Source organism: Caretta caretta, chromosome 21 (genome assembly GCF_965140235.1).
Source record: "Caretta caretta isolate rCarCar2 chromosome 21, rCarCar1.hap1, whole genome shotgun sequence".
Classification (NCBI taxonomy): domain Eukaryota; kingdom Metazoa; phylum Chordata; order Testudines; family Cheloniidae; genus Caretta; species Caretta caretta.
Window position 1 is genome coordinate 11,044,519 of NC_134226.1, and position 27,433 is coordinate 11,071,951.

Genomic DNA, 27,433 nt, shown 5'->3' on the forward strand with positions numbered 1-27,433 from the left:
GCAAGGAAGTTCACTCTATCCACAGACCAGGAACAGCACAAGCAACAGCAGAGAAAACTATCCTGCGTTGAGATAGGTTGAGAGGGGAACCCAGCTTCTAGGGCCCATTCAGGTCTGGGCCTTTCTGCAGAGGCACCAAGCGGGCACTCGGGGCCAGCAGTGAGGGGGTTAATGATCACCAGTTACAGACACCTGTTTGCTTTCAACTGGTAGCTGCCAGATCCTTTCACACAGAGGCCCAAAGAACAGCCAAAAAGATGGTGACCATTTCTGGACACTGGTCTGGGCTGGATTTCATCCCATGAGTTAGTGCTGAAAGGGTCCTTTATCTAGACACCTAGACATTTCATTGGAGAAAAATAACATTGACATTTAAAGCCATTTACTTACCCTATTGACGCTATCAGTGGCCTCAGATGTGACCTGGAAGGACCTCTCCACTGAAAGCACAAGGAGAATTCCATATTCAGCACCCACCAAGGTGACTGTCTGGAGCTTGCAGGACAAGCCTCTGTTTGCCAGAAGCTGGGAGTGGACGACAGGGGATGGATCACTCAATGGCCTGTTCTGTTCATTCCCTCTGAAGCACCTGACACTGGCTACTGCCGGGAGGTAGGTTACTGGGCTAGATGGGCCATTGGTCTGACCCAGTCTGGCCATTCTTATGGGAGACTCTGAGGCTGCGGCTTCATCATGCCAGACCCAGGGTTTCCTGTATGGACAAGGGAAGCAGTAAAGGAGCGGAAGGTGATGAGAAGAAAGCGTATAGTTTCTTAACTGACCCGTGTGGTGAAGTGTTGGAATTAGATTGGCCTGGAGGACTATCATTACTTCCCAAGACCCTGATGTGTGATTGATCGCAGACAGGGCCATCTTGGAAAGAGGCTGTTTCATTTGAACATGGTAGCATTCACTTTTTGCTGCATGCCTTTAGACTGCTGCTGTGTTCGACTCCAGAGCTGGATGAAGCTATGTACTCTGGGGTCTATTAGCTTGACAGACATGAAATTAACCTAAGATATCACGACCGTCTAACACCACCGGGCTGAGCCAGCCAAATTCTACTTTCGACCCTCCCCCAGCCTAGCCACCAAGGTTGCAGCTTTATAATGAATAGTATTAACTGTTCTCATTTAAACATCTTTTTGACTTCAATATTGCAGCTTGACGTCATAGCCCAGCCTGCAGCTGTCAGAATTATTGAGGAAACTTGGCCATGGTAAACAGAGGGGAAGGAAAATGGGGCAGATTAGATAACAAGGAAATGTTTTTATTGTGGCCAGACTTACACTTTAGAGCCACATCACACATGCACAGCCTCCTGCCTGGCTACGCAGGAAAGGCACAGAGCCACTCACTCCAAGCCTTTCACAATCAGGGTTCCTACTTTCCAGAGGCAGATGGCATCCTGCCTCTCCAACAGCCTCTTCAAAACGAGAGCGATCGGGATTCTTCCTTCCAGCTCGCACACACTAGTGTATTGGTGAAGTTGCTCAGAGCAAGTGCTTCCCTGCCAGCTGGATTCCAGGTGAATAGAGATCTGCCCTTACTGTTCTTCAGTGCAATGCTCTCATCCACTCAGAGGCTTTCCAGAGAAACCACCACCATCCACTCTGCTGGTGTCAGATTTATGGAGAGCACAGATGAACACCCTTGCTTTAGCTCATGTGCTTTAAGAAGGCAACACACACTAGATCCAGTTTAACAGCCTGGTGGCCACCAGCTTTGGGGCTTCCATTCCCCACTAACAGATAATGCCCTGATGGAAACGGAATTGCTGGCAGTTTGGAGGAATAGCACTGGCTTTCCTGACTGAGCAGCGCGAGATAGTTTTGGCAGGCAGATATAGGGCAGTTTATAGCATGCATGGTTTATGGCAGCGGTTCTCAACCAGGGGGACTACGAGCAGGTTCCAGGGAGTCCACCAAGCATGGCTAGTATTAGACTCACTGGGGCCCAGGGCAGAAAACCAAAGCCCCACCGCATGGGCTGAAGCCTGGGGCACTGAGCCCTGGCACCCGGGGCTGAAGCCAAAGCCTGAGCAACTTAGCATCGCAAGGGCCCTTGTGGCGTGGGGCCCCAGGCAACTGCCCGACTTGCTACTCCCTAATGCTGGCCCTGGCTTTTATATGCAGAAAACCAGTTGTTCTGGCACAGCTGGGCAGAGGTTTTACAGCATGTGGGGGGGAGGCTCAGAAAGGAAAAGGTTGAGAACCTCTGGTTTATGGCTCCACCATTTATATCCCCCTGGCAGTCAGGGTAACAACAGACACGTGGGAGACAGCAAAAGACCAAGGTCAACTGGAAGGAAGAAGAGAAGAGGCCCGAGCAGTGGAATCAACTTTCAAAATTTTATTGGGAGTCCCATGATGTCTGGGTCTGGAGTCACCTCATTAGGTGAAGGTCTCAGCTTTCATGCAGAGAAAAAACTTGAAAACATGACCCATAAAAGCTCAAAACTAGAGAGCAGAGAAAGAAACCAACACAAGTTAAAATCTATGATTTTTAAACTAATTTTAAGAGGGGCCTGATCCATGATTTTCAACATTTGCATTTTGCATATAGCCAACCCCAAAACACCAGCCACGCCAGGAAAGCCGGGGAAGGGAATGTTACCTACCTAACAGAGTGAGTGTTAAAAACACATTGCACGTGGGGAAGGCTCTTCTCCTAAAGAACCTTGGAGTTCCCATCTCCCCATGCTAGAGCTTTCGGGACCTCACACCCCTGAAGCACCTGCCCTCACTGTAGAAAAAAAGAATTAAGGACTCAAGGTTGACCAGATCCAGAGACAGAAGGGGGTAAACCCCAATCCCTCCCTGCAGCATATCCATAAAACTTCTACATCGTAGGAGGCTTGAAACACAAGCTGGGCATTTCCCTGCTCTCCCAACGTGATGGTGATAAATCATTGAGTGATGCAGCTGCTTTTCAGCCTCCTCTAGCACTTCATAAAAATGTACAACGCCAGGGCCAAAGTAGCAGAATCTCGTTTCCAAGAGAGCACGAGCCCCCTCCCGGAATAGTCACATGAGATCAACCCAGGCCCTGCTCACTAAGTCCTCTTGCCGCACCCTAAAATACTCGTACGCAACAGATTCCACTGCTGTTAGATCAAGTGATACAAAATCTCTCCCCCATTTCCAGCCCTGGAGAAGTTGGGATCAGGACACAGGACCGATGTTCATACACAATCCTGCCCATTGTAGAAGGAGTGGCAGGCTGAGCGTCAGAGACTTCAACGCACGTGGACGGCAACAGCAGCTGGAAATATAAGCCAGGATTTAGAATCTGCTGGAAATTCTGCTCATCTGTCTGGGTCCAGCTTGCAACCAGTCACCTATTTAAAAATATAAAGGTGGGCCTTTGTCCACCCATCCCGACCCTGCCTTGAGCAAGCAGGATTCTGCAGCAATATGGAGCATAGGCTTGGCACCTCTGCTTAACGCTTCTGCCAGATGTTGCTGGCAGCAAAAGGGGGCCGGTTCAAAGATCTCAGGGGTCCTCTAACAATGAGCACCAGGGCTCCAGTCCCACCCAGAAACCTGGGAAAACTAAATTATTTCCCCTGGGTGCCCTTGATAGGGAATATTTCCCCAGGGGCATCAGGCCACAGAGCTTTCATTTGTAAGAAAATGACATCACCATCCCATCTCAATGGAAAAATAAATCCTCAAATGTAGCAGAGCCAGTTTCCCAACGCAATTTCAGGTCTGGATGTTTTCCCAAACTGACAAGTGCATTCAGCTCCCTCTACTGGCTGCTCTGACACACTGCAAATGGTTCAATTCTTAATCCCTGTTACAGAAAACTGGTGACAAATATTCCACATTCACTTCCCTAGCCAATCACCCCCTCCAGGTCCCATGCCCCAAATCACTAAAAGGTCTTGATTTCCTAGATTGCAAGCTCTTCAGGTCAAGGATTTTGTCCTCCTTTGTCTGAGAACAGAGCCCAGCATACTGTGGGTGGTACCAGAATACCAAGAAATAATGCTTTCAAAAACGTGATTAACAAACCACTGTCACATTTGGCCTTTAAGGTTAAGAATTATCTCCATTTTAGAGACAGGGAAAGTGACCTCCTAAGGGTCATACAGAACAGCAATAGCAGAGCCAGGGAAAGGAGAACAGAGGTCTCCTGCACCCCAGTGTTATGCTTTAAGCACTAGACCATGTTCCCAGCATAGGGCTAGCAATCAGCAATTGAGCCTACAAAGACAGCGGCAGGGGCGACAGGGGGCGTGTGCAAACAATACTCAGTCTCAGAAGTCCTAGGAAAATGTCTTTAGAGACAGAAATTCAGTTAAATGAGCCTGTGGGAAGGATGTAAGAGGAACAAAAAAGGAACCCACAAACCCAATTGTGGATGTGCTAAAAGCTGTTCGAAGATACATTTGTGCTAAGGAAGATTTCCCCCTACTGATTTCAGATGTCTTTTAAAATGTACATGAGACAGAAAAAACTAACTTAAGTGGCAGCACTAGAAAGGGACTCAGGAGAGCTTGGTGCTATTCCCAGTCAGTTCTTTTCCATTCCCCCCATACAAGCTACCTTGTTTTGTGAGTAAATCCCAGAGCTCAGCCCTTCCTTAACTTCAGCTGTCAGTTCAGTTCAGAAGTGATCACTGACGCCTGAGCACCCCAAAATTCCAGCATCCGTGGGAACTACAAGTGCTCAACCCCTTCTTCCTGTTAGCTTGTCCCCCTGCTAACTATGCCTGGCATCACTCTCCCGCTGTCAGAAGCCCCAGCTCCATTTAGAAGGCAACTGAACGCAAGGGGCAGTGGGGAGACCCATGCGAAGTATTTTCTCTGAGAACGATCAGAGCTCAACACTTGCGTCATTTCATGTTGCTGTTCTGCAGTTTCCCCATCCATAGAGTGGGGAATAACAAGAGTCTCCTTTCTAAACTGCTTTGAGATTTATGAGGAGTGATAGAAGAATATAAAGTATTGTGGTAACAGAACGACATGTACTGCCATCTGCATTATTTTAATTACACCTTTTAAACCGGCCTCACTTAATTTTGCCTTTTGCCAGCAAGTTACCAAGGGATGAAACAGATCATGCCACTCTTCCGTGCTAAGAACTGATGCCATAATAGATGCACTATGAATAATGATGCTACTTCTTTACCCTCAGGTGCCATCTGCTTCCTCACTCAGAGCTTCCCCTGTTGTGTCAAGATTCCTTCCATTACTAAGCTCAGTAGTTGTATGAACACAATATGGAACATTTAACATTAGATTTTCACAAGTCACTTCTATTTAATGGAGGGTTTTTTCCCAGCTGATCCATTTCATTCAAGAAACATAAATGGATCACAGAAGTGGTAAGGCGCTATAGACAACTATATATATATACACACATATATATATATATATATATATACACACACACACACACACACACACAGACAGAGCGCATCCAAGAAACAAAGTTAAAAGAAAACATTAAGGTTGGAGAATCAAACATTCGAAAGTTAGATACCAAAATTAAGGTGGTCTGTGTAATCTTGATTTAGCCCCCTTGTGCACATCCATTATGATCAAGTAGGGACCATCACATACTCTATTTCCCGCAGGACCCCTGACTCAGGAAATGACATGAGATTGGCAAAATGGGAAACTAACCAAAGAAACCTCAGTGGTCATGAAACTGAAGGAATAATAGCACTTGCTGGACACATGTACACTACAAGTGTATCCACAGGTGTCAAGTCACTTCATTCCTGACCTGGCAAAGCCCATAGATCTTCCACTTGTGGACCTCTCTTGAATATGCATCAAGGAGTAGATCCTCAGCTGGAGCAAGCTGTCATAGGCTGTTGACTTCAATAGAAGTGTGACCATTTATACCAGCTCAGAATCTGCCTCCAAAATGTGACCTACTTGGTCATGAGGAAAAAACAACAGGGACCTAGGATGACAACTACATCAACTTTAGTTTTCACTTGTGACCCCAGGCAGCCTTTCAGTCTGCTAAGCCATTGCAGCTTCTAACTCCAGGGAGGGATTTTGGTGTAGTTTATCTTGGCCGAGCAGATCCCAGGGCTGCTGTGACACAAAGCACTACGACAAAACTTTTGCATTCACTCTGCAATCATTCCATAATGGCAACGACCCTTCCCCGTCAGAGGTATTTGCAAGAGTAACGTTTTGGGTGATTGAAGCCAGAGACACAAAAGAATTTGACATCCTGGAATAGCAATTTGATCCTTCAATTCCCATACTTTACCCCCTAGCAATTACTAATGTTTCCTCAGGCTAACAGTCCCCTTACCCCACAGTAATGCACCAGGCAGTACCATACCTAGAGATGGGGGATTTCCTTCCTGACCACTGCAGCTATCAATTCATACCCTGAAGCACAAAGGTTGGATTAAACAATGCATAATGTGAATGTCAGTTTTGATGATAAAATAGTACCTGGGTCCCTTTTTTAAAATTTAATTTATACTTGATTCTGTTGCAACTATTTGCCTTGGCCACTAGCCTTGCCCACACCCGCAGCACAGATCCACCATGCATGCGTCATGGCATACTGCTTCATTAAAATGATCTGCGTTATAGCAATTGCCCGAGTTACTTGTCCTGCTCCAAAGACAGTGCGTTAATGAAGGTGTGATCTGATTGTCTTGCCTTGATAAACTCCTGACAGGTTGCAGCCCTAAAGACAAACAGATTATTTCAAGCAAATAACTAGAAAAGAAAAGCAAGGATGGGGGTGGGGAGGGAACCTCTCTAAATTCTGTAAACTGTGTTGCCAAACACAGAGTGAATTTGAAAATACCTTGGAGCACCCCTTTCATTTCATTTCCAGGCACAGAACAAACAGCTATGGGCCTATGCAGCAGGATGTCTGTTCCCAGCAAAACTTTCAAACAAGGTTAAATGGCATAAAAGCTCCAGGCACTTATTCAAATGTAAAAAATTGCACTGACACTTCTCACATGGATTAATAATGAAACCACAGGTAAGCAAGTGAATAGCTCCAATGAAACTGCTCTTCTATATAGGCAGAGCATTAGGCTCAACGGGTGAGATTCTCTGGCTTGCATGATGCAGGTCAGTCTAGACAGTCATAATTGTCCATTTTCCCAGACCAGAAGAACTGTGTAGCTCGAAAACTTGTTTCTCTCATGAACAGAAGTTGGTCCAATGAAAGATATTACCTCACCCACCTTGTCTCTCTTATTGTCCATAGGCCTTAACAATGCATAAATTTCACACACACTTCCTTCCTCTCTCGGTGACGAGCCAAAATGCCAACGCAGATGGAATCTTGATGGGTCAGATCCTCGGGTGCTATAAATCAGTGTATCTCCCTTCAAGTCAATGCATCAGCCGCAGTAACAGGTCATTGGGAGAAGATGGAGGAATGCTGGTTGGAAGGGGGAGAAAGCAACTAGAACTGGTTGAGTTTCTGACCGCTCTATCTGCTGGTGGAGTATATCCCACCCTTTATGAAAGAGGCTTATCAACTTGGGACTTCTGCACCTCTTCCACGACTACTTTTGGATTGCCAGCTAGTGGCTCATGCTGCTTCCCTTCCCTCCCCACTTCACCTCCCTCTGCAATTACCCAAGAGGTTGGATGTACTTGCTGTAAGAGTGCTTACCACTGTCAGCTATGCTGGGCCATCAAAGCATGATTTGCTTGGGGCTAACCCTTGAAAATCACTCAAAGACTTCAGCTTAAGACTGATGTAACCAGAAGACATCACCTTTGCCAGGAAAAGGCCACCAACCCTTTGTAAGATGGAGCGCAGAGACACCCCTACATGGTCCTGCTTGTTTGTGGCAACGTCTTGTTAGCCACAAACCATTTTGTTGCCCTAACGGATCAGTTGTGAGGACCCCAGCTATGGGGACGTTGTGGGTGTGTGTGTCTATTGCAGCTGTCGCACCATGCCTCTGCCATTACTTGGAGAGGTTAAGAACATGCCTTCAGCAATCCATCCTTCAGCAGGCTTTGCATTCAATATTACCATAGGCTTTTGGAAATATGTATCTCCATGCACTTCAAGACAGGTCGCCCACCATAACTTCGCCACCTTCTTTTATCCATGTCTCGACATCTTTTGCAGCCTCCATTTCCCCAACAACAAAAACCTGATCTACACTAAGAATTTGGGGAGGATCTCTACTTCCTAAAGCCACAGGCAGAGACTAGTGACGGCCCAAGTCCAACCTTGCCTCTGAAGTCACTGTGTCCTAGAGCTTTTGCTCTCATGGCCACTAGGAGAAGGTACTCTCCCCATAGCATCTGCCTTAGCACCCTAAAAAAAAAAAAAAAAAAGTAGTGGCCCAAATTCTGTAAGCTGTCCCACATAGGCACCCTGTATCCATGTGGAGCCTGAGCGGGGATCTACCTGCTTGAAAAAGATTGCAGGATCAGGGCTCCTTTCTAACAGGTCTTTTTCATGTTAACTCCTATGTGAAACCATCTGTTTTTTTTTAAATGATCCCTCCTCCAGTGTTTATTCTTGTTGGTATGTATATCTGGACTGGAAAAGGAATTTGTTTTATTTCATGCATCTAATGCAGCCTGAATTTATTTATTTCCTTTAAAATTTTCTCCTTAAAATTTATTCATGGGAAAAGGAGAGGTACCGTTGAGTTTTACAGCACACTTTTGATGTCTGCCCGGGACCCCCAATGATCTGGGGATGGAAGCAAAAGAGGTGCATTTAACAAACATTGCAGAGGTCACAGAAGACTAGAAATCATTCGCGCCTTGAATAAAACACTCTATAGACAGCTGAAGGTAATTTTTCTGTGTTAATTTAATCATACAAATATTCATTTATACATTAAAGGAAAAAGCTTCCTTTTTTTTTTATTACCCCCATGTGCTATCATCAGACTTCTCCCAGACTCAACGAGGCAACACACCATCCTGTTCTACACATGCACTCCCCCCAGAGGGAATAAAGACAGGCTGCAGAACCAACCACTCACTCACACAAGAAAAAAAAAAACCAACAGAAACAGGGGACAGTGTGTATTTCCTAGCTCTGCAGACTCCAATTATGCTCACACCCACGGGGTCTGGGATTGCACTTGCATCCCCAGTTATGGGGTCTCAGGCATCTCCCAAACCCTGGAGGTTTCAGGATGCATTCTTTCCCCCCACCCCACAAACACACACACACACACACATACACACACACCCCTCAAGACAGAGGGCAGCAGATACTCTCTGCCATGCCAAAGCAGGCTAGACACCCCTTCCCAGGTACAAAGCACATTTCCAGCCAGAGGGGCGCAAAGCTTATCCAGGCTTTCCCAGCCATGGGACAGGATACATTTGCAACCCAGACTTGAGATACATTGTGAGACACAGGGGTTAGCAGGCATTTCCAAACTCAACAGCTCACACCACGCTCGAGGTTCCATTTAAAAAACAAATATGTATTGGAAGTTCTAACTGCCTTTTTTGAAGAGATCTCCATTTGCCTTGCCCTCTCAAGATTCCAAGACCGTCCTCCCCACAACAGCAGCAGCCAGGGAAAGGCAGGGCCCATAGCCAACTGCAGCCCCTCCATAACTACAACCTGTCTCAGACCCGTGGGTACCAGCTCATTTGTTCCCAAAGTCAGGGACACCAGCCTGGCTTGGGTAACATGGCATAGGACAAGCTTTGTTGGGCCTCTTCCCTTGCCCAGCAGTCTCAAGTAGGTAACCATTTGCTGAGGCTCTGAGTCCTAGATCACATTTTAAAACTTGAGTGCCTAATATTAGGCATGTAATTCAGTCTGGTTTTCAGAGGTTCTCCCTGCTGAGATCAATGAGAAACTTGGGTGTTCAGCACTTCTGAAAAAAATCTGACTATTTTTGGTTTAGGTGCCTAACTTTAGCCCCCTCCACCCAAAAAAACCTTGAAAATGTTGTCCCTAGGAAAGCAGTGCAATTTCAACCCCAACTATGACTAGCAGAGACCTTTGCTTAGCTTCCCTGAAATCCTCTCTTGAAAATGTTGGAAACTTAATAGTAGCTTAAATTTGGGGACTGGGTGCATCGCTGAATACCAGGGGACTCAGTTTTCAGTGGAGAGAAGAAAGAGACAGATTAATTACCAATTTAAACATCTTCCCATCATTATCACACGAGTATTATCACACTAACCAACACCCTGAAACAGTTATGAGCCTTTTGCAGTTATTTATAGAGAGATCCTCCCTGCTGATAAGGGTTGTGTTTATGCTCCAGACCAATTTCCTAGGAAACAGCTGTAATATGTCAGTGTTAACAGGCTGACCTATTGCAACTGCAGCTCAAATCAGGCCCTGCCTTTCTTCACTCCATGAACAACCCAATCACAAGGGCACGGTAGACTGAGACACGCTCAAGAAAGGAGACAACATTGAGAGCTGTGCAGAATGGACGGAGAAGGCACAGAAACAATGGGGGGTGCACACTAGCTTTCTCTAGGAAAAGGAACAAAATACAATCTGCATTAGTGACAGGCGGGTATAAACGTGGCCAGTTTGCTTGGGTGAAGCCTACATGCCTGGGAACAGCAGAAGAGAAAATGGGAGTCAGGACAGCTGGCTTTGAGGGTCGCACAGCGGCCCCTGCCGGTACAAGATTTGCCAAGTTCTGGGCCCACTGGCAGCAGCAGTCAGAAACCCAGAACTCCTTCCTCCTCTACACAACAAACAGATGGATGAAGTGGATGTGAAGAGACCAATGAGCAGCCATGTCACTTTGACTAACATCAACACTTCCAGAAGGGACACACAGGGGGGGAAAGCGGGGGAGGTGCTACATGCTGGGTATTGGATGTGCACGTGCTCATGCCTTGCATGCACGTCACGACAGTTCAAACCTCGCCCACACTTCACCATGACTGTTTACACACTTGCTTAATTGTGGCTGGTGAATAACATATCTTGCCCACAGCAAGAGAGATTTTACAAGACATATACAGGGTCTTACGACTACAACTAACCAAATACGGCCTCCACCTCCTACACTGCATTCAAAGCACAAACGTGGATCTGCACCCCCTTCTCCGAGTCTAGCAAGCAGCCATCCCACCACAAGCCTTCAGGTTAACACTCCAACCAGAGCTGTATAAGCCAGGCAGGACTTTCCTCCAATCTCCCCGACCTTCTTCATCCAAGGGGCGATCCATTACAACCCTGTCCCCAGCCCCACCTGTGTGTTTAGAGAGAGATGAAAGGGAAATTTTCAATCTTAAAAGGGAACATGTCTTTCGAAATCCAGTGTCTAATAGACAACTAAACTATCAAACATCCACTAATGGAGCAATATCAGGGTAGCTGTTCACTGGGATCTCGAGACTACAAGTATCCAAATGCCTCACCAGGGGCCTAATTCTTCCCTGGCAGGATACCAACAATTCCCACCAGCCTCAACAGGAGCTACCCATACGCCTGGGAGAAAAAGGCCCATGGAAACTGCACTGAAAATGAAACCCTGCTTAAGTCAACCAAGCAAACACTGGGGCTTGGGTGCAAACTAGGCAAGCCTAAAGCCTTGCATCGCTCTCGCCAGCAGGCATACCCCACACTCAGCTCCCAACATGAATGGGTAGTTTGGGATGGGGGTTTTTGGAGAAGGATGATGGGAGACGTTGCATATTATTGTATCTTTGGCAGATGGCTGTTACGGCCTGGTTCAAGTTTCTGAATCAGTGCCTCCCCTGCAAAAAACCCATTCTCTTCCCAAGTACCTGGGCTGCTTGGCTCACAGTGACCCAATGCCTCAAAGTGTGAAACAGAACTCAGCCACCCTCCACAATTGCTCTGCATGGTCTCATTTGCACATGGCTATCATTCCTCCGAGGATGCTCAGAGCTAAGTGACCCTCATGTCCAGAAAAACTCTTCCTCTTCTGAACAGGAGGCTTGATGAGACCCATCTAGAAAGCTAGAGCCTCAAAGAAGCTACAGGCCAGTAAAAAGGCGAAAGAATACAAGGCGTTACTGTGGAATCCAGCTGATGATTCAACTTCTTGATCTACATTCAAAAACAATTGGCCTCTGCCTCTTAAGCTAGTACTTTAATCACAGGAGAGAGGAATTAAACTTATACTTATATAAAAAGGGTAGGGATGTGAGGTTTAAACCTAAAGGGACATGGCTTTTGTATAACTTTATAATTACTGTTTGGTGAACTACAGCTACAGAAAGTTAATTTCCTCTTGGCACAAGACAGATACACTTGCCTGGCTGTCCTAGGCACAGCTACTGGACATCAATATTTGACAAACAAAACAGCATTTTAAAATACCAGTCATTTAGGACCAGCTTTGGAACTCTTGTAAGCCTGTTTCTTACTGAAATACGTGTATGTATATTTCAAGTTCCAAGAGAAAAATGAACCTCCCAGGTTAACTCAATGCTGGAGTCCTCCCATCCTAATTCAACAGTTTGGTCTTGACTGAGGTTTCTGATAACACTAAGGTCACAGACAAAACAGAAGATTAAAAGGTTGATAACTAAAAACAGCTGATACCACTGAAATTGACAGAGCTGGGTGCTGGCCCAATCGCACATTAAAAACATCCAACATAGATACAAAGAGAAGTCACTGCATGAACCCAGATGCTAAGCGAGCTCCCGTTCTGTAGCAAGCAAACAAGACAGTTCCATAAAAATGCACTCTGTCCCTTATTAAAAAAATTATGAACAGGAAACAAAAAAATTAAACATTTGCTCAAACTATAACTGCTCTGTAGGCAAAATAATTCTTTTTCTTTTAAAAAGATGGCTTTCATTTTAATTTTTTTTAAACTTTTTCAGCTACCTAATTAATTGTGATAATGACCTCTAAAAAAACCCCATGGTGTTGGTGTATTTTCTTTCTCGTAGCATTGAACAGCACTCCTAAAATTCAGCATTCACACATGCATACTTTAGTTTTTTGTTTTGTTTTCCTCTGGAAACCACTAGTCTTAAGTTATTGGTTTTTGTTTGTTTTCTTCTTTATCCAGGTTACGAAGGCAGAGAAGGGGATCCATGCCGTGTCTTCTATAAGCCATAAGAAACCCACTCTGCTCCCCATGAGTCAGTTCTTTGTTAAATTCTCCTCTTGACGGTACCCGTTTTTTTGTTTGTTTGTTTTTAAGACTGTCCAAAGGGATAAGAACCATGGAAACCCTGAAAGAAAGTTGGAGACAAAATCAGTTTCAATAGACAGACTAAACCAGCTGATCAGCACTAGCTTGCAAAAAGCATACCTACCCTCTACACCCTACCCCACTGCTTGGATTTATTTACCTCCTGCATTCTTCATCCCACATCAACTGCCCACCTACTCCACATCCAAGTGTAATCAATGCTAATACTCCACCTCTGTCTCCCTCTAGCAGCTAGATCAGATTTAGATGTTTGAGTCAGTTACTTACTGCCTTTAAGCGAATGGTCCTGCTTTTAAGATCCAATGGTCTCCCATTCAGCCCCCACAGATGAACCCACAGGGCATCATTACACATGCTTCCAGCCACTCACCTCCACCCCGTCATTTAGCCCTGACAATAGTCAGTTAACATGACGGCATGCTCTTCTGCTAAAGGCCACTTTTTGGCCTTCTCTATACTGGGGATTTCAGTTACTGGTGAAACTGCCAAGTCCAAACCTCTAGCATACACAGGATAAGCCACTGTAAGCCCCATTTGTGCCCAGGTGGCTTCCCTCTGCTTGAAACCAGGGTAAAGCTGCACCAGTGCAATTCATCATTTCCCTAGTCTATACTAGGATATTGCAGTGGCACAAGCTAGGCCAGTGTCTGAAAACAGGGCAAATTTCCAATGTACATATGACCTTTATCTCCCTCTATAAACACGCCCCACTGCCACTGCCTCCCACCTGCTACGAGGAAGCTCTTCCTCTTACAATTTAATTCCCTCAAGACTATGAGACTTGACATTTCTAGAATACACATTTTTCTTCAATGGAAACCAGCTGCCTCCAAAAAAGGGGAACGTTTAATAGCCTGTGTTTTCCTCATGAACCTGAAATGAAGTTATTTAAGGTGCCAGATCTAGCAGCAGGAGGTCTGAAACTAATAGGGACACTAGTTCTGAATTTCCCATGCTCTAATCAAACCAACTTTGACGCATTTTATCATACATCAAAAGAAAGACTCAGTGTTGAGACTTCTCTATAAATCAGAGGTGCACAATTTACTGAAATAGCTGCACCAATTAAATTCCCCCTCCCCCTCTTTTTTTAAATTTAAAGGAACATGAAACAAAGCCAAGGAAAAATAAGAAAAAATGCATTATGCTCGGTTACCCAGAGACAGAGGGTAGATCTTCTGGCATTCTTTATACAGCCCTGCTGTTACCCATTGTGTGGATGATGTAAAAAGACAGGCAGTGACCTAATTAAACACCAACCCCATTGCCTGCCTTTTCAAGCAAGGTGTAAGACTGCTTTCTACTTCATTTCAAGCAGGACAATGGGCCAGAGCAGCAAAAGAAATATTGTCTCCAACAATAAGAATTTTGCTGTAACTCCATAACCAGCTTGCTCTGTGACCCATAAGTACCAGAATTGGCTCTGAAGCACTGAGATGTTTTTATATGACTCATACCAAAAAGCCCTGATTATATTGGCATAAGTGTGGTAGGATGGGCTGGGTCAAGCTGTAAACACCTGAAGTCAAAAGCCCTATTGTATCTTACTTTCTGTGTTGTAGTTAGTTTTTAATGATCTAGTGCTGATAGGAGTTTAACCACAATTAACCAGGCAAGAGTAATTCCCTGGGTTATGCAGTGTCAAGGAACAACACGTGACACCCATAAAGCAAAGTAAAGTATCTTCCAGAGACTCAAAACGATTGCTGAGTCCAGCAGCTATCAGGGGAGAATGGTTAGTGGTACATATGCAAGAGCAGTATCTCAACTTCAGATTAGTCTGTAGGGGCCCGATTTTCAAATGAGCCCTGCAACCAACATCTTCTTTGTGTGTTGGCAAACAAGGCCACTTGTGCTATAACGTAGGAGCAGACTGCTGTAGCTCATTTGATAAAGATGCATTCAAAAACTGAATTGAAAAGCTTTCGGCTGCCAAGATCTCAGTGTTGTCCATGCCAAAGAGCAATATTAACACCTAAAGTAGTGTAAGTAAAGCACAGCTCCCTGTGATACCTGGAGATAATAGCAGTCAGAAATGGATACAGCCTAATAGCACATCCCCTGGTAAGCACACAGTCCCGAAAGAGATTAGTAAATGTATAAACAGTTGCAAGAGAAACAACTCTGTCCTTGGATCTTCGCATGGAAAGAAAAGAGGTCAAATCTTGCTTTCAGCTGTGTCTAATATACACAATTCTGTTAATGATTTGGGGTCTCAATCAAAACTAGATTTCAGTTCACTTTAGAGTGTGAGAAAACCACCCTACTTTTACAGCACTTTAACCCTGATAAACTGTATTCACATCTGTGAAATGACTCAGTCATTAACAGTTCCAGAATGGTTTCCAAATGGGTTTCTCTTGCAACTGCAAATTTGACCAGAAGAATTAACAATCTTTGCTCTTATGATTACCATAACAGAACCCTGAGCGTACACACGGCCCTTCACTATAGCTCATTCTTACCTGTGAAGGGTACTTTTATATATGAACTCACCTGCCGCTATTAATGATTCAAAGAAGAAAACTCTCCCCGCTCCCCCAACAGTTTATTCACTACTTCCCGCTGTTGCATCTTGCCCTTTTGGCTAAGATGAAGCAAAGTATTCGTTTAACATCAGATATAAACCCCCTGATAAGGAATGTATCCCACATCTGCAGGGAATGACCTGACTTAATAGGTCTTTTGCATCTTTTATATTATTTCATGTCAATGTTTCCAGCAAAAGGAACTACTAATACTAAATTTGATGCAGACGATATTTAAAAGTCAACCTGTGGACACATAGAAAGGCCTTGATTTTTTCATTAAGTCAACCAGTGTTTGAGGAGGGAGAAAGGATAATACACCAGGACTTAGATCTGAGTCAAATCCCTGGCTCTGCCACACTCCTTTGCCATGATCTCTAGACCACTCAAGCATTCTGTGCCTCAATTCTCCATCTGTTGCCTTACTTCTACCCTTTAGCTAATCTATTCAGATGGTAAGCTCTTTGGGGCAGGGACTGTATGTGTTTTCACAAGAATATAGTGTAATGGTGCCTTGATCTCTACTGGGAACTCTAGAAACTAGTATAAAACAAATAGCTGCAGTGATTCAAGAGAGTCACAGCACCAAAAAATGTTGGAAGTAATTGGTTTAAACTAAAAGTTAACAGCTGTGTGAAAGCCATGATTTTGAGAAACACGGTGCGAACATTTTCAGTTAGTGAGCGTTCATTTTGCTACTCATTTTGTTTTCCATCACACTTTCACAAATAGACAATTTTCCCACCAGAAACACGCAAAAAGAAATCCAATATTTCCTGTACATTTGTAAAAAATTTTGAAACATTTCAGCTGACAAGACTTTGACTCTTGCTTGCAAAATGGGACACATCTTGAAAACAAAATGTGACAAGCTCACGTTCTGCTTTGCAAATTTAGTTTTCATTTCTTTTTCCTGTCTCCCCCAAGAGGTAAAAGTTAGTAACTCTGCGCTGAAATCCCTTTGTCCAGATATTTAGGTAAATGAAGTGAATAATGAAATCTAAGGGCCAGATGTAAAACAAAATGCAGCTCCCATACTGAATATCTGACCACTATATTTAGGGACCTAAATTGGAGGTCAGCACTTTTGGAAACCTAGCCCCACTGAGAAGTGCTTAGCACCCACAAAAGTCTGCATTTTGATCCATGCACCTAAACTAGGGCAGCCACCTTTGCGAGATATAAGACGTCAAATGAGCCCAGCTGGGACCCTAAATACATTCCACCTGTGAAACTAAGATAGTGGTTGTGAAGAAGGAAAGGGTACAGTGATTACTCAGAACAGCATGATAATTGTAAAAGCAGGCGTTTTTAAAGTTAAATCAAAATCCCTCTTTCATCTCAGGGAATTAATATTTTATAAACCATCACAACACAGAAACTTTCACACAACTATCTTTATTTCACCTTTGTTTGTGGCTGAATTTAGATCAATAAAAGGTACACTTGAGTTTTAAAAAAAAAATTTTGATGCACGGCTGCAAAGCAACACAAAAGTCTCCCAGTGTACACTGATGGCAGCATCAGATAACACTACAAGTCCCTCTCTCTTCCTCATCACTTCCTGGACCGTTCCTGGTCAGTGCTTCTCCAAACTATCCTGAGTTCTTTTGACTCATTTACGTAAACTGAATACAAACAGAAGAACAGAGTGTTTAGTTTTATTTTTGTTCCATGCATGCTATGCAAATATGATGCAACAGCTACGACCCCTGGGAAAGAATCTTCCTACAATGCAGCGGTCCTCCAAGTTGATTTAACTAAACCAGTTAATTGCATCTACATCAGCCTTTCAACAGCTAGGTAAGCCAATTCCTGGGTCCACAGAGGAGGGGGTTAAAACTGTTTAACCTATAGACATTAATAAGCAGCAGCGTGATTGTCCCAGGAGGGTGGTTAATAGCAACGCTGAGCTTGTGGCTTCTCCACACTTGATCTAAGTCAGTTCAACTATAATGGCTGTCAACTAACCCAGTTTGGAGAATAAATATCTAATCCAGGCTCAAAGTTTGTGAACAATGGGAACATACCCTCTCTCCAAAGGGGAGGACTCAAGAATCTAGGACAGCGGTTCTCAAACTGTGGACTGGGACCCCAAAGTGGGTCACAACCCCATTTTAATAGGGTCACCAGGGCTGGCTTAGACTTGCTGGGGTCCAGGGCCGAAGCCCAAGCCGCACAGCCCAGGGCCAAAGCCCAAGTCTCAGGGCTTTGGCACCCCCAGGGTGGCAGAGCTTGAGTGGGCTCAGCCTTTGGTCCCCCCCTCCTGGGGTCGTGTAGTAATTTTTGTTGTCAGAAGGGGGTCATGGTGCCATGAAGTTGGAGAACCTCCGATATAGGAGATACGAGAGAGAAACAAGGTGCTATTCCTTCCCCACCATAACGCTTGAGCCAAGTAAGCTGCCTGTGCAATTTCAGCCTTGAAGAGTCCAAGAACCAAGGTACCCATCTGGAACTCATAGGGATGGCCCCGTTACTACCAAACTGGAGCATCAAGGTTAGGCAGGAGCTGATCAAATCATTGGGGGTAGGGGTAGAGAGAACTATACTGCAGAAGTAGTACAGAGCGCCTCTATTTAGTGTTTAATAAATCATATTGACATTTTATTAAATTCTACTGACATTTTTAGAGAGCGAGTCTCCTTACACGTGATTCTGGTTCTCCAGAGATTATGCATCCACACTCCATGGCCTGCACTGCCACACAAAACAGTGTTCCAAATGCTTTGTGTGTGAAATTTCGACGTGCTTGACTGCCTCAGTGGCAGATGGCATGTCAAGTTGTCACCAGGGCCTTATCTACACTAGGGAATTTTAGAAGACAATTTACACCTGTTCAGCTGCACTACAGGGAGTCTTAGCACAGACAAGACTCTGGCAGCTTCGACACTTTTTACACCAGCAGGTTTAATCACAATCTGTTATAATCTGGAATCTAGCAGAGCTTTGGCTAAAAAGATACTTTCACAGCTACGACTGAACTGGTTGGAATTATCCACAAAATTTCCTAGTGTAGAGAAAGCCTTAGGGTATGTCTACGCTACGGAATAAGGTCGAATTTATAGAAGTCTGTTTTTTAGAAATCGGTTTTATATATTCGAGTGTGTGTGTCCCCACAGAAAATGCTCTAAGTGCATTAAGTGCATTAACTTGGCGGAGCGCTTCCACAGTACCGAGGCTAGAGTCGACTTCCGGAGCATTGCACTGTGGATAGCTATCCCACAGTTCCCGCAGTCTCCGCTGCCCATTGGAATTCTGGGTTGAGATCCCAATGCCTGATGGGGCTAAAACATTGTCACGGGTGGTTCTGGGTACATATCGTCAGGCCCCCGTTCCCTCCCTCCCTCCGTGAAAGCAAGGGCAGACAATCGTTTTGCGCCTTTTTTCCTGAGTTACCTGTGCAGACGCCATAACACGGCAAGCATGGAACCCGCTCAGGTAACCATCACCGTATGTCTCCTGGGTGCTGGCAGACGCGGTACGGCATTGCTACATAGTAGCAGCAACCCATTGCCTTGTGGCAGCAGACGGTACAGTACGACTGGTAGCTGTCATCGTCATGTCCGAGGTGCTCCTGGCCACGTCGGCTGGGAGCTCCTGGCCACGTCGGCTGGGAGCTCCTGGCCACGTCGGCTGGGAGCTCCTGGCCACGTCGGCTGGGAGCTCCTGGCCACGTCGGCTGGGAGCTCCTGGGCAGACATGGGCGCAGGGACTAAATTTGGAGTGACTTGATCAGGTCATTCTCTTTAGTCCTGAAGTCAGTCCCATCGAACCGTCTTATGGTGAGCAGGCAGGCGATACGGATTGCTAGCAGTCGTACTGTACCATCTTCTGCCGGGCAGGCAAGAGATGAGGATGGCTAGCAGTCGTACTGTACCATCTTCTGCCGAGCAGCCATGAGATGTGGATGGCATGCAGTCCTTCTGCACCGTCTGCTGCCAGCCAAAGATGTAAAAGATAGATGGGGTGGATCAAAACAAGAAATAGACCAGATTTGTTTTGTACTCATTTGCCTCCTCCCCCGTCTAGGGGACTCATTTCTCTAGGTCACACTGCAGTCACTCACAGGGAAGGTGCAGCGAGGTAAATCTAGCCATGTATCAATCAGAGGCCAGACTAACCTCCTTGTTCCAATAAGAACAACAACTTAGGTGCCCCATTTCTTATTGGAACCCTCCGTGAAGTCCTGCCTGAAATACTCCTTGATGTAAAGCCACCCCCTTTGTTGATTTTAGCTCCCTGAAGCCAACCCTGTAAGCCGTGTCATCAGTCGCCCCTCCCTCCGTCAGAGCAACGGCAGACGATCGTTCCGCGCCTTTTTTCTGTGCGGACGCCATACCTAGGCAAGCATGGAGGCCGCTCAGCTCACTTTGGCAATTAGGAGCACATTAAACACCACACGCATTATCCAGCAGTATATGCAGCACCAGAACCTGGCAAAGCGATACCGGGCGAGGAGGCGACGTCAGCGCGGTCACGTGAGTGATCAGGACATGGACACAGATTTCTCTGAAAGCATGGGCCCTGCCAATGCATGCATCATGGTGCTAATGGGGCAGGTTCATGCTGTGGAACGCCGATTCTGGGCTCGGGAAACAAACACAGACTGGTGGGACCGCACAGTGTTGCAGGTCTGGGACAATTCCCAGTGGCTGCGAAACTTTCGCATGCGTAGGGGCACTTTCATGGAACTTTGTGACTTGCTTTCCCCTGCCCCGAAGCGCATGAATACCAAGATGAGAGCAGCCCTCACAGTTGAGAAGCGAGTGGCGACAGCCCTGTGGAAGCTTACAACGCCAGACAGCTACCGGTCAGTCGGGAATCAATTTGGAGTGGGCAAATCTACTGTTGGGGCTGCTGTGATGCAAATAGCCCACGCAATCAAAGATCTGCTGATATCAAGGGTAGTGACCCTGGGAAATGTGCAGATCATAGTGGATGGCTTTGCTGCAATGGGATTCCCTAACTGTGGTGGGGCCATAGACGGAACCCATATCCCTATCTTGGCACTGGAGCACCAAGCCGGCGAGTACATAAACCGCAAGGGGTACTTTTCAATAGTGCTGCAAGCTCTGGTGGATCACAAGGGACGTTTCACCAACATCAATGTGGGATGCCTGGGAAAGGTACATGATGTTCGCATCTTCAGGAACTCTGGTCTGTTTCAAAAGCTGCAGGAAGGGATTTTATTCCCAGACCAGAAAATAACTGTTGGGGATGTTGAAATGCCTATATGTAGGCCTTGGGGACCCAGCCTACCCCTTAATGCCATGGCTTATGAAGCCATACACAGGCAGCCTGGACAGTAGTCAGGAGCTGTTCAACTACAGGCTGAGCAAGTGCAGAATGGTGGTAGAATGTGCATTTGGATGTTTACAGGCGCGCTGGCGCAGTTTACTGACTCGCTTAGACCTCAGCAAAACCAATATTCCCACTGTTATTACTGCTTGCTGTGTGCTCCATAATATCTGTGAGAGTAAAGGGGAGATGTTTATGGTGGGGTGGGAGGTTGAGGCAAATCGCCTGGCTGCTGGTTACGCGCAGCCAGACACCAGGGCGGTTAGAAGAGCACAGGAGGGCGCGGTACGCATCAGAGAAGCTTTGAAAACCAGTTTCATGACTGGCCAGGCTACGGTGTGAAAGTTCTGTTTGTTTCTCCTTGATGAAACCCCCCGCCCCTTGGTTCACTCTACTTCCCAGTAAGCTAACCACCCTCCCCTCCTCCCTTCGATCACCGCTTGCAGAGGCAATAAAGTCATTGTTGCTTCACATTCATGCATTCTTTATTCATTCATCACACAAATAGGGGGATGACTACCAAGGTAGCCCAGGAGGGGTGGTGGAGGAGGGAAGGAAAATGCCACACAGCACTTTAAAAGTTTACAACTTTAAAATTTATTGAATGCCAGCCTTCTTTTTTTTTGGGCAATCCTCTGTGGTGGAGTGGCTGGTTGGCCGGTGGCCCCCCCACCGCGTTCTTGGGCATCTGGGTGTGGAGGCTATGGAACTTGGGGAGGAGGGCGGTTGGTTACACAGGGGCTGTAGTGGCAGTCTGTGCTCCACCTGCCTTTGCTGCAGCTCAACCATACACTGGAGCATACTGGTTTGGTCCTCCAGCAGCCTCAGCATTGAATCCTGCCTCCTCTCATCACGCTGCCGCCACATTTGAGCTTCAGCCCTGTCTTCAGCCCGCCACTTACTCTCTTCAGCCCGCCACCTCTCCTCCCAGTCATTTTGTGCTTTCCTGCACTCTGACATTATTTGCTTCCACACATTCGTCTGTGCTCTGTCAGTGCGGGAGGACAGCATGAGCTCGGAGAACATTTCATCTCGAGTGCGTTTTTTTTTTTTCTTTCTAATCTTCACTAGCCTCTGGGAAGGAGAAGATCCTGTGATCATTGAAACACATGCAGCTGGTGGAGAAAAAAAGGGACAGCGGTATTTAAAAAGACACATTTTATAAAACAGTGGCTACACTCTTTCAGGGTAAATCTTGCTGTTAACATTACATACATAGCACATGTGCTTTCGTTACAAGGTCGCATTTTGCCTCCCCCCACCGCGTGGCTACCCCCTCAACCCTCCCCCCTCCTCGTGGCTAACAGCGGGGAACATTTCTGTTTAGCCACAGGCAAACAGCCCAGCAGGAACGGGCTTCTCTGAGTGTCCCCTGAAGAAAAGCACTATTTCAACCAGGTGACCATGAATTATCTCTCACTCTCCTGAGGATAACACAGAGAGATAAAGAACGGATGTTGTTTGAACGCCAGCAAACATACACTGCAATGCTTTGTTGTACAATGATTCCCGAGTACGTGTTACTGGCCTGGAGTGGTAAAGTGTCCTACCATGAAGGACGCAATAAGGCTGCCCTCCCCAGAAACCTTTTGCAAAGGCTTTGGGAGTACATCCAGGAGAGCCGCGAATGCCAGGGCAAAGTAATCCTTTCACATGCTTGCTTTTAAACCATGTATAGTATTTTAACAGGTACACTCACCAGAGGTCCTTTCTCCGCCTGCCGGGTCCAAGAAGCAGCCTTGGGTGGGTTCAGGGGGTACTGGCTCCAGGTCCAGGGTGAGAAACAGTTCCTGGCTGTCGGGAAAACCGGTTTCTCCGCTTGCTTGCTGTGAGCTATCTACAACCTCATCATCATCTTCTTCGTCCCCAAAACTTGCTTCTGTGTTGCCTCCATCTCCGTTGAAGGAGTCAAACAACACGGCTGGGGTAGTGGTGGCTGAACCCCCTAAAATGGCAAGCAGCTCATCATAGAAGCGGCATGTTTGGGGCTCTGATCCGGAGCGGCCGTTCACCTCTCTGGTTTTCTGGTAGGCTTGCCTCAGCTCCTTAAATTTCACGCGGCACTGCTTCGGGTCCCTGTTATGGCCTCTGTCCTTCATGCCCTGGGAGATTTTGACAAAGGTTTTGGCATTTCGAAAACTGAAACGGAGTTCTGATAGCACGGATTCCTCTCCCCAAACAGCGATCAGATCCCGTATCTCCCGTTCGGTCCATGCTGGAGCTCTCTTGCGATTCTGGGACTCCATCATGGTCACCTCTGCTGATGAGCTCTGCATGGTCACCTGCAGCTTGCCACGCTGGCCAAACAGGAAATGAGATTCAAAAGTTCGCGGTTCTTTTCCTGTCTACCTGGCCAGTGCATCTGAGTTGAGAGTGCTGTCCAGAGCGGTCACAATGGAGCACTCTGGGATAGCTCCCGGAGGCCAATACCGTCGAATTGTGTCCACAGTACCCCAAATACAAATCGGCCTTGCCGGCTCAAGCGCTAATCCACTTGTCAGGGGTGGAGTAAGGAAATCGATTTTAAGAGCCCTTTAAGTCAAAATAAAGGGCTTCGTCGTGTGGACGGGTGCAGGTTTACATTGATTTAATGCTGCTAAATTCAACCTAAAGTCCTAGTGTAGACCAGGGCTAAGTGACAATCTGACACTGACTTTCAACTAAGCTTAGGTTCTTAAGTGCCTGCATGAATTTTAAAATGGGGACTTAGGTGCTTTTGAAAATTGTATCCAAACCCTAACTATCTCACCCATCCTTTCCTCTGTTGATCTCAAAGTACTTAATTAAACATAGCAATGAATTCACTCCATTTTATGAGTGGAGAAAAACTGAGCCACAAGCTCATTAAGGGACTCAACAGATGACATAGCAAGTCTGTGGCAGACCTGGGAATAAAACCCCTGGTCTCCTGCCCTCTAACCTCATGCTCAATCCATTTGAACACAGCTCTCCCAGTTTGTTCTACAACGTTAAGTCACCGCCACCTCGGATAACGCCTTCTCTGTTAAGAACATGAGAGCACCAGAATCTAGCAATTTTAAAGTATCCATGTAGTTTCCCCTTTTCCACACAAAACTACTCAGACACGCAGAACAGAGTCCAATCCCCCATAGGAAAGAAACAACCAGATGGTGAGGCAGAGTGACCGCCATCAAGTACATGCACACCATGTGCTGGTGAGGTGGTTTAATAGTTCTGAAGTTTCCTTATGGTGCCCTCCACCTCCCTTTAAACAGACACCAAAGTGCAGAGTGAATCTCTTACATGTTATTCCTCTCCAGGGAAAAAACCTTTTTTAAAGAAAGATTTCCAGCTTGCAAGAAGAGGGTGACAGCACTGGATCTAAGCAAATTTTACATGTGGGTCCAGAAACTCCTGGTGTCAAAGCTTCTGCTTTACTTGACACACTTTCTACAGAAACCATTCACCAGAGAGGAACTGTGCTCATGTGAGCCCAAGGACACTGGATGAACAGAGATGTTTCCTGATGATTTCTGAAAATGGAAACTCAGTTCTGCACTCCTTTCTCCGTAGGGCAGAAGAGGTAAGGCAGCTTTTCATGGCAAAGTGCTTAGTCTAACAGCTATGGGCATTGGTTGGTCTTCAGAACAGCCCTGGCTTTGGAGGAAACCAGTTGCCTATTTTACTAAGCCGTAGATAAAAGCGCAGGGCATAAGGAACCTCAGTAAGTGAATGAATCCACACACACCGAACGCTCCACCCCCATTCCAAAAGCACCAGCAAGATCTCCTCTTAACCAACAGACAATGGAGCTGTAATAACTTCTTCCACAGATTTGGGGTGCTTTGCATCAAAATCAGTCACAAAAGTTTTTTTTGTTATATGTTGTATTTCCACAATTACCCTATTTAGGACCACAAAATGATATGGCAGCTGCTCCCCAGCTGGAGGTTTCAGATCTTCAACTGGATCTTACACCAGTTTAGTCCAAACCTGAACAGCAGAATGGAAAAGGAAACAGAAAAGAAGAGTTCAGCTTAATGTTTCATAGATCTGATTTTTGAAGACCGCTTTTGGAAAACTGGAATCCTTCTGGCAGTGAGAACTGGAGCTAGGACATTTGTCTGGGAAAGGAAAGATCAGCCTTGCAAAAACAGGAGTATTTGGCATGAACATGCTTGCAGGAGTTCTGAAGCCAAGAGGTTAAAACTAGTTTGTACCTTTCACTAATATTTGATCAGACCATTCAGTTGGGATAGGCAGGTTACTATTGAGCTGACAATCAGCCCAGTGTATTTCAAACAAAAGTAACAAGCCAGATTTATGACTTCAAGCAAAGCAGGTCAGCATATACCTGCTTGGCTACCACGGGAAGTTCTCAAACAGAGGTGGGAACTTCAAGGATATGAGATGCAAAAGTATTGGTCATTCTCTCCTACTGCTTCTCACTTGGCACATCCCAGAGTCTCACAGAGCTTTTGATTGTGAACATAGTGTCCCTCCCCTGCAAAAAAACACCATGCAGTGTAGGTGTTCAATTCGTGATGGTGACAGATCACACATCCATCCAGCTTTCACAAGGTAATGTGTATGAAGCAATCTTAGTTTGTTCTGCCAACCTAACAATAAATTCTGGATGTGACAAAAAATACTCCACCTGCATTCCAAAAATGCTGTCAACAGGCAACAGACTCTGCCAGGAGCTTCCCACCAGCTTTGTCAGCCCTTTCAACACACAACAGGCTATCATTTTTGCTTCCTTTAGAAAAGGTACCAAATACACTGACACACAAGCATAGACTGGCAAAGAGGTTCCTGCAATTGATAGTTTCCTGCTGGAAAGTTACCTTTTAAAAAGTGTCGAGGTAGTGTTTAGATACCAGTTTACCAAGGAAACAAAAGCACATGATCAAGAGCAGAGAAACTCTTCAAGGGCCCTGTATTCTAAGCAGGAGGTAATCAAATTAAGTAATATTAAGGTCCAGTCCATTTCAGCTTCTGTCAAAAGACAGTAGAAATCTCTTGGCAGCCTGAAACAAAACTCTGAGCTTTGTGCACAAGTGCTGCAAGACAAGACCAGATTAGTAAGGCTGTGATCTTTTTCCGTGTTGAGAAAAGAAACAGCAATTGTTGACTAGCCCACTGAACTATTATTAGAGTTACCTTTTGGCTGAAAGCAGATGAGGGATTGTTTGTGATGGGTATCACAACAAGTTAGAAGCAATGGATAAGCTAAACTCCAGTCAGTCAGAAGGAATCACTAGAAGATCGGCTGACCACCCTACACCTGCCTCCTGGGACTAGATTAGACTGAGTCATGTCAAAACAGATCATGATCCAAATCTCTAGATAGCAATGACAAACTAGCCCAGATTGTTGAGATGAATGTAACCCCTGCCCATGGAATTAGCTCCTTCTTCCTTTAGCTTTGCTCATCCAAGGTGTAGCTCCTGTCTGTTTTTATCTCTGTACCACCATGCTAGCTGTCACTGCCTTCCAGACAGTTAGGCAACATGGGAAAGAGATTCTCCTTAAATAGCTATACCACATTTATCCCAACATACCTAGTATTTCAGTTGGGTTTCCAACACAGCTCATTGATACACTAATTTAAATCTTAACACATCTACACTCTTCTAGTCTGGGCTTCTTAATGAGTAGCAACGCAGTTGTGCTATACTGTATCAAAAGATATGGTTGTTTTGACTTGTGGGCAGATGCACAGCAGAGACTAACGGACATATTTTAATAGCCCCACCTCCCTTTTCACAGCACAATTTGTTTCCACCAAAAACCCCACATCCAGATTTTTTGCACCTGTACTTTACAGCAGGTGCAAATTTTAGTAGTTACATGCCTACCCAACTGCAGGTGCCAATCAAGTAGACATATGTAATAACCAAATTCTGCAACCAAAATGAAAAGGAGTACTTGTGGCACCTTAGAGACTAACCAATTTATTTGAGCATGAGCTTTCGTGAGCTACAGCTCACTTCATCGGATGCATACCGTGGAAACTGCAGTAGACATTATATACCCACAGAGACCATGAAACAATACCCCCTCCCATCCCACTGTCCTGCTGGTAATAGCTTATCTAAAGTGATCATCAAGTTGGGCCATTTCCAGCACAAATCCAGGTTTTCCCACCCACCCCCCCACACACACACACACAAACTCACTCTCCTGCTGGTAATAGCCCATCCAAAGTGACCACTCTCTTCACAATCTGTATGATAATCAAGGTGGGCCATTTCCTGCACAAGTCCAGGTTCTCTCACGCCCTCACCCCCCTCCAAAAACCACACACACAAACTCAATCTCCTGCTGGTAATAGCTTATCCAAAGTGACCACTCTCCCTACAATGTGCATGATAATCAAGGTGGGCCATTTCCAGCATAAATCCAGGTTTTCTCACCCCCCCCCCACCCCCATACACACACAAACTCACTCTCCTGCTGGTAATAGCTCATCCAAAGTGACCAAAATGTGCAGGCACAAAATGCTCAAGCTCAGCTGAAAATTTATTCCC

General features: G+C 45.7%; 2 protein-coding genes across 3 annotated transcripts in view; both read right to left on the minus strand.

The window, feature by feature from the left end:
• Nucleotides 1–8,771: 8,771 nt before the first annotated feature.
• Nucleotides 8,772–27,433, minus strand: part of ILRUN (inflammation and lipid regulator with UBA-like and NBR1-like domains) — a 56,480-nt gene continuing 37,818 nt past the window's right edge. For both annotated transcript variants that reach the window (XR_012665728.1, XM_048826356.2), the window contains one exon: nucleotides 8,772–13,132. Coding sequence is in view for 1 of the 2 variants with exons in the window: in XM_048826356.2 (XP_048682313.1) it covers nucleotides 13,097–13,132 (36 nt within the window). In the remaining variant the exon portion in view is untranslated. The remainder of the gene's footprint in view (nucleotides 13,133–27,433) is intronic.
• Nucleotides 21,513–26,962, minus strand: LOC142068319 (uncharacterized). The gene is made up of 2 exons (XM_048826355.2): nucleotides 22,639–26,962; nucleotides 21,513–22,054 (listed from the first exon to the last, which is right to left on the minus strand). The coding sequence occupies exons 1-2, from the start codon at nucleotides 23,213–23,215 to the stop codon at nucleotides 21,537–21,539; spliced, it is 1,095 nt and encodes a 364-aa protein (XP_048682312.2). The 5' UTR covers nucleotides 23,216–26,962; the 3' UTR covers nucleotides 21,513–21,536.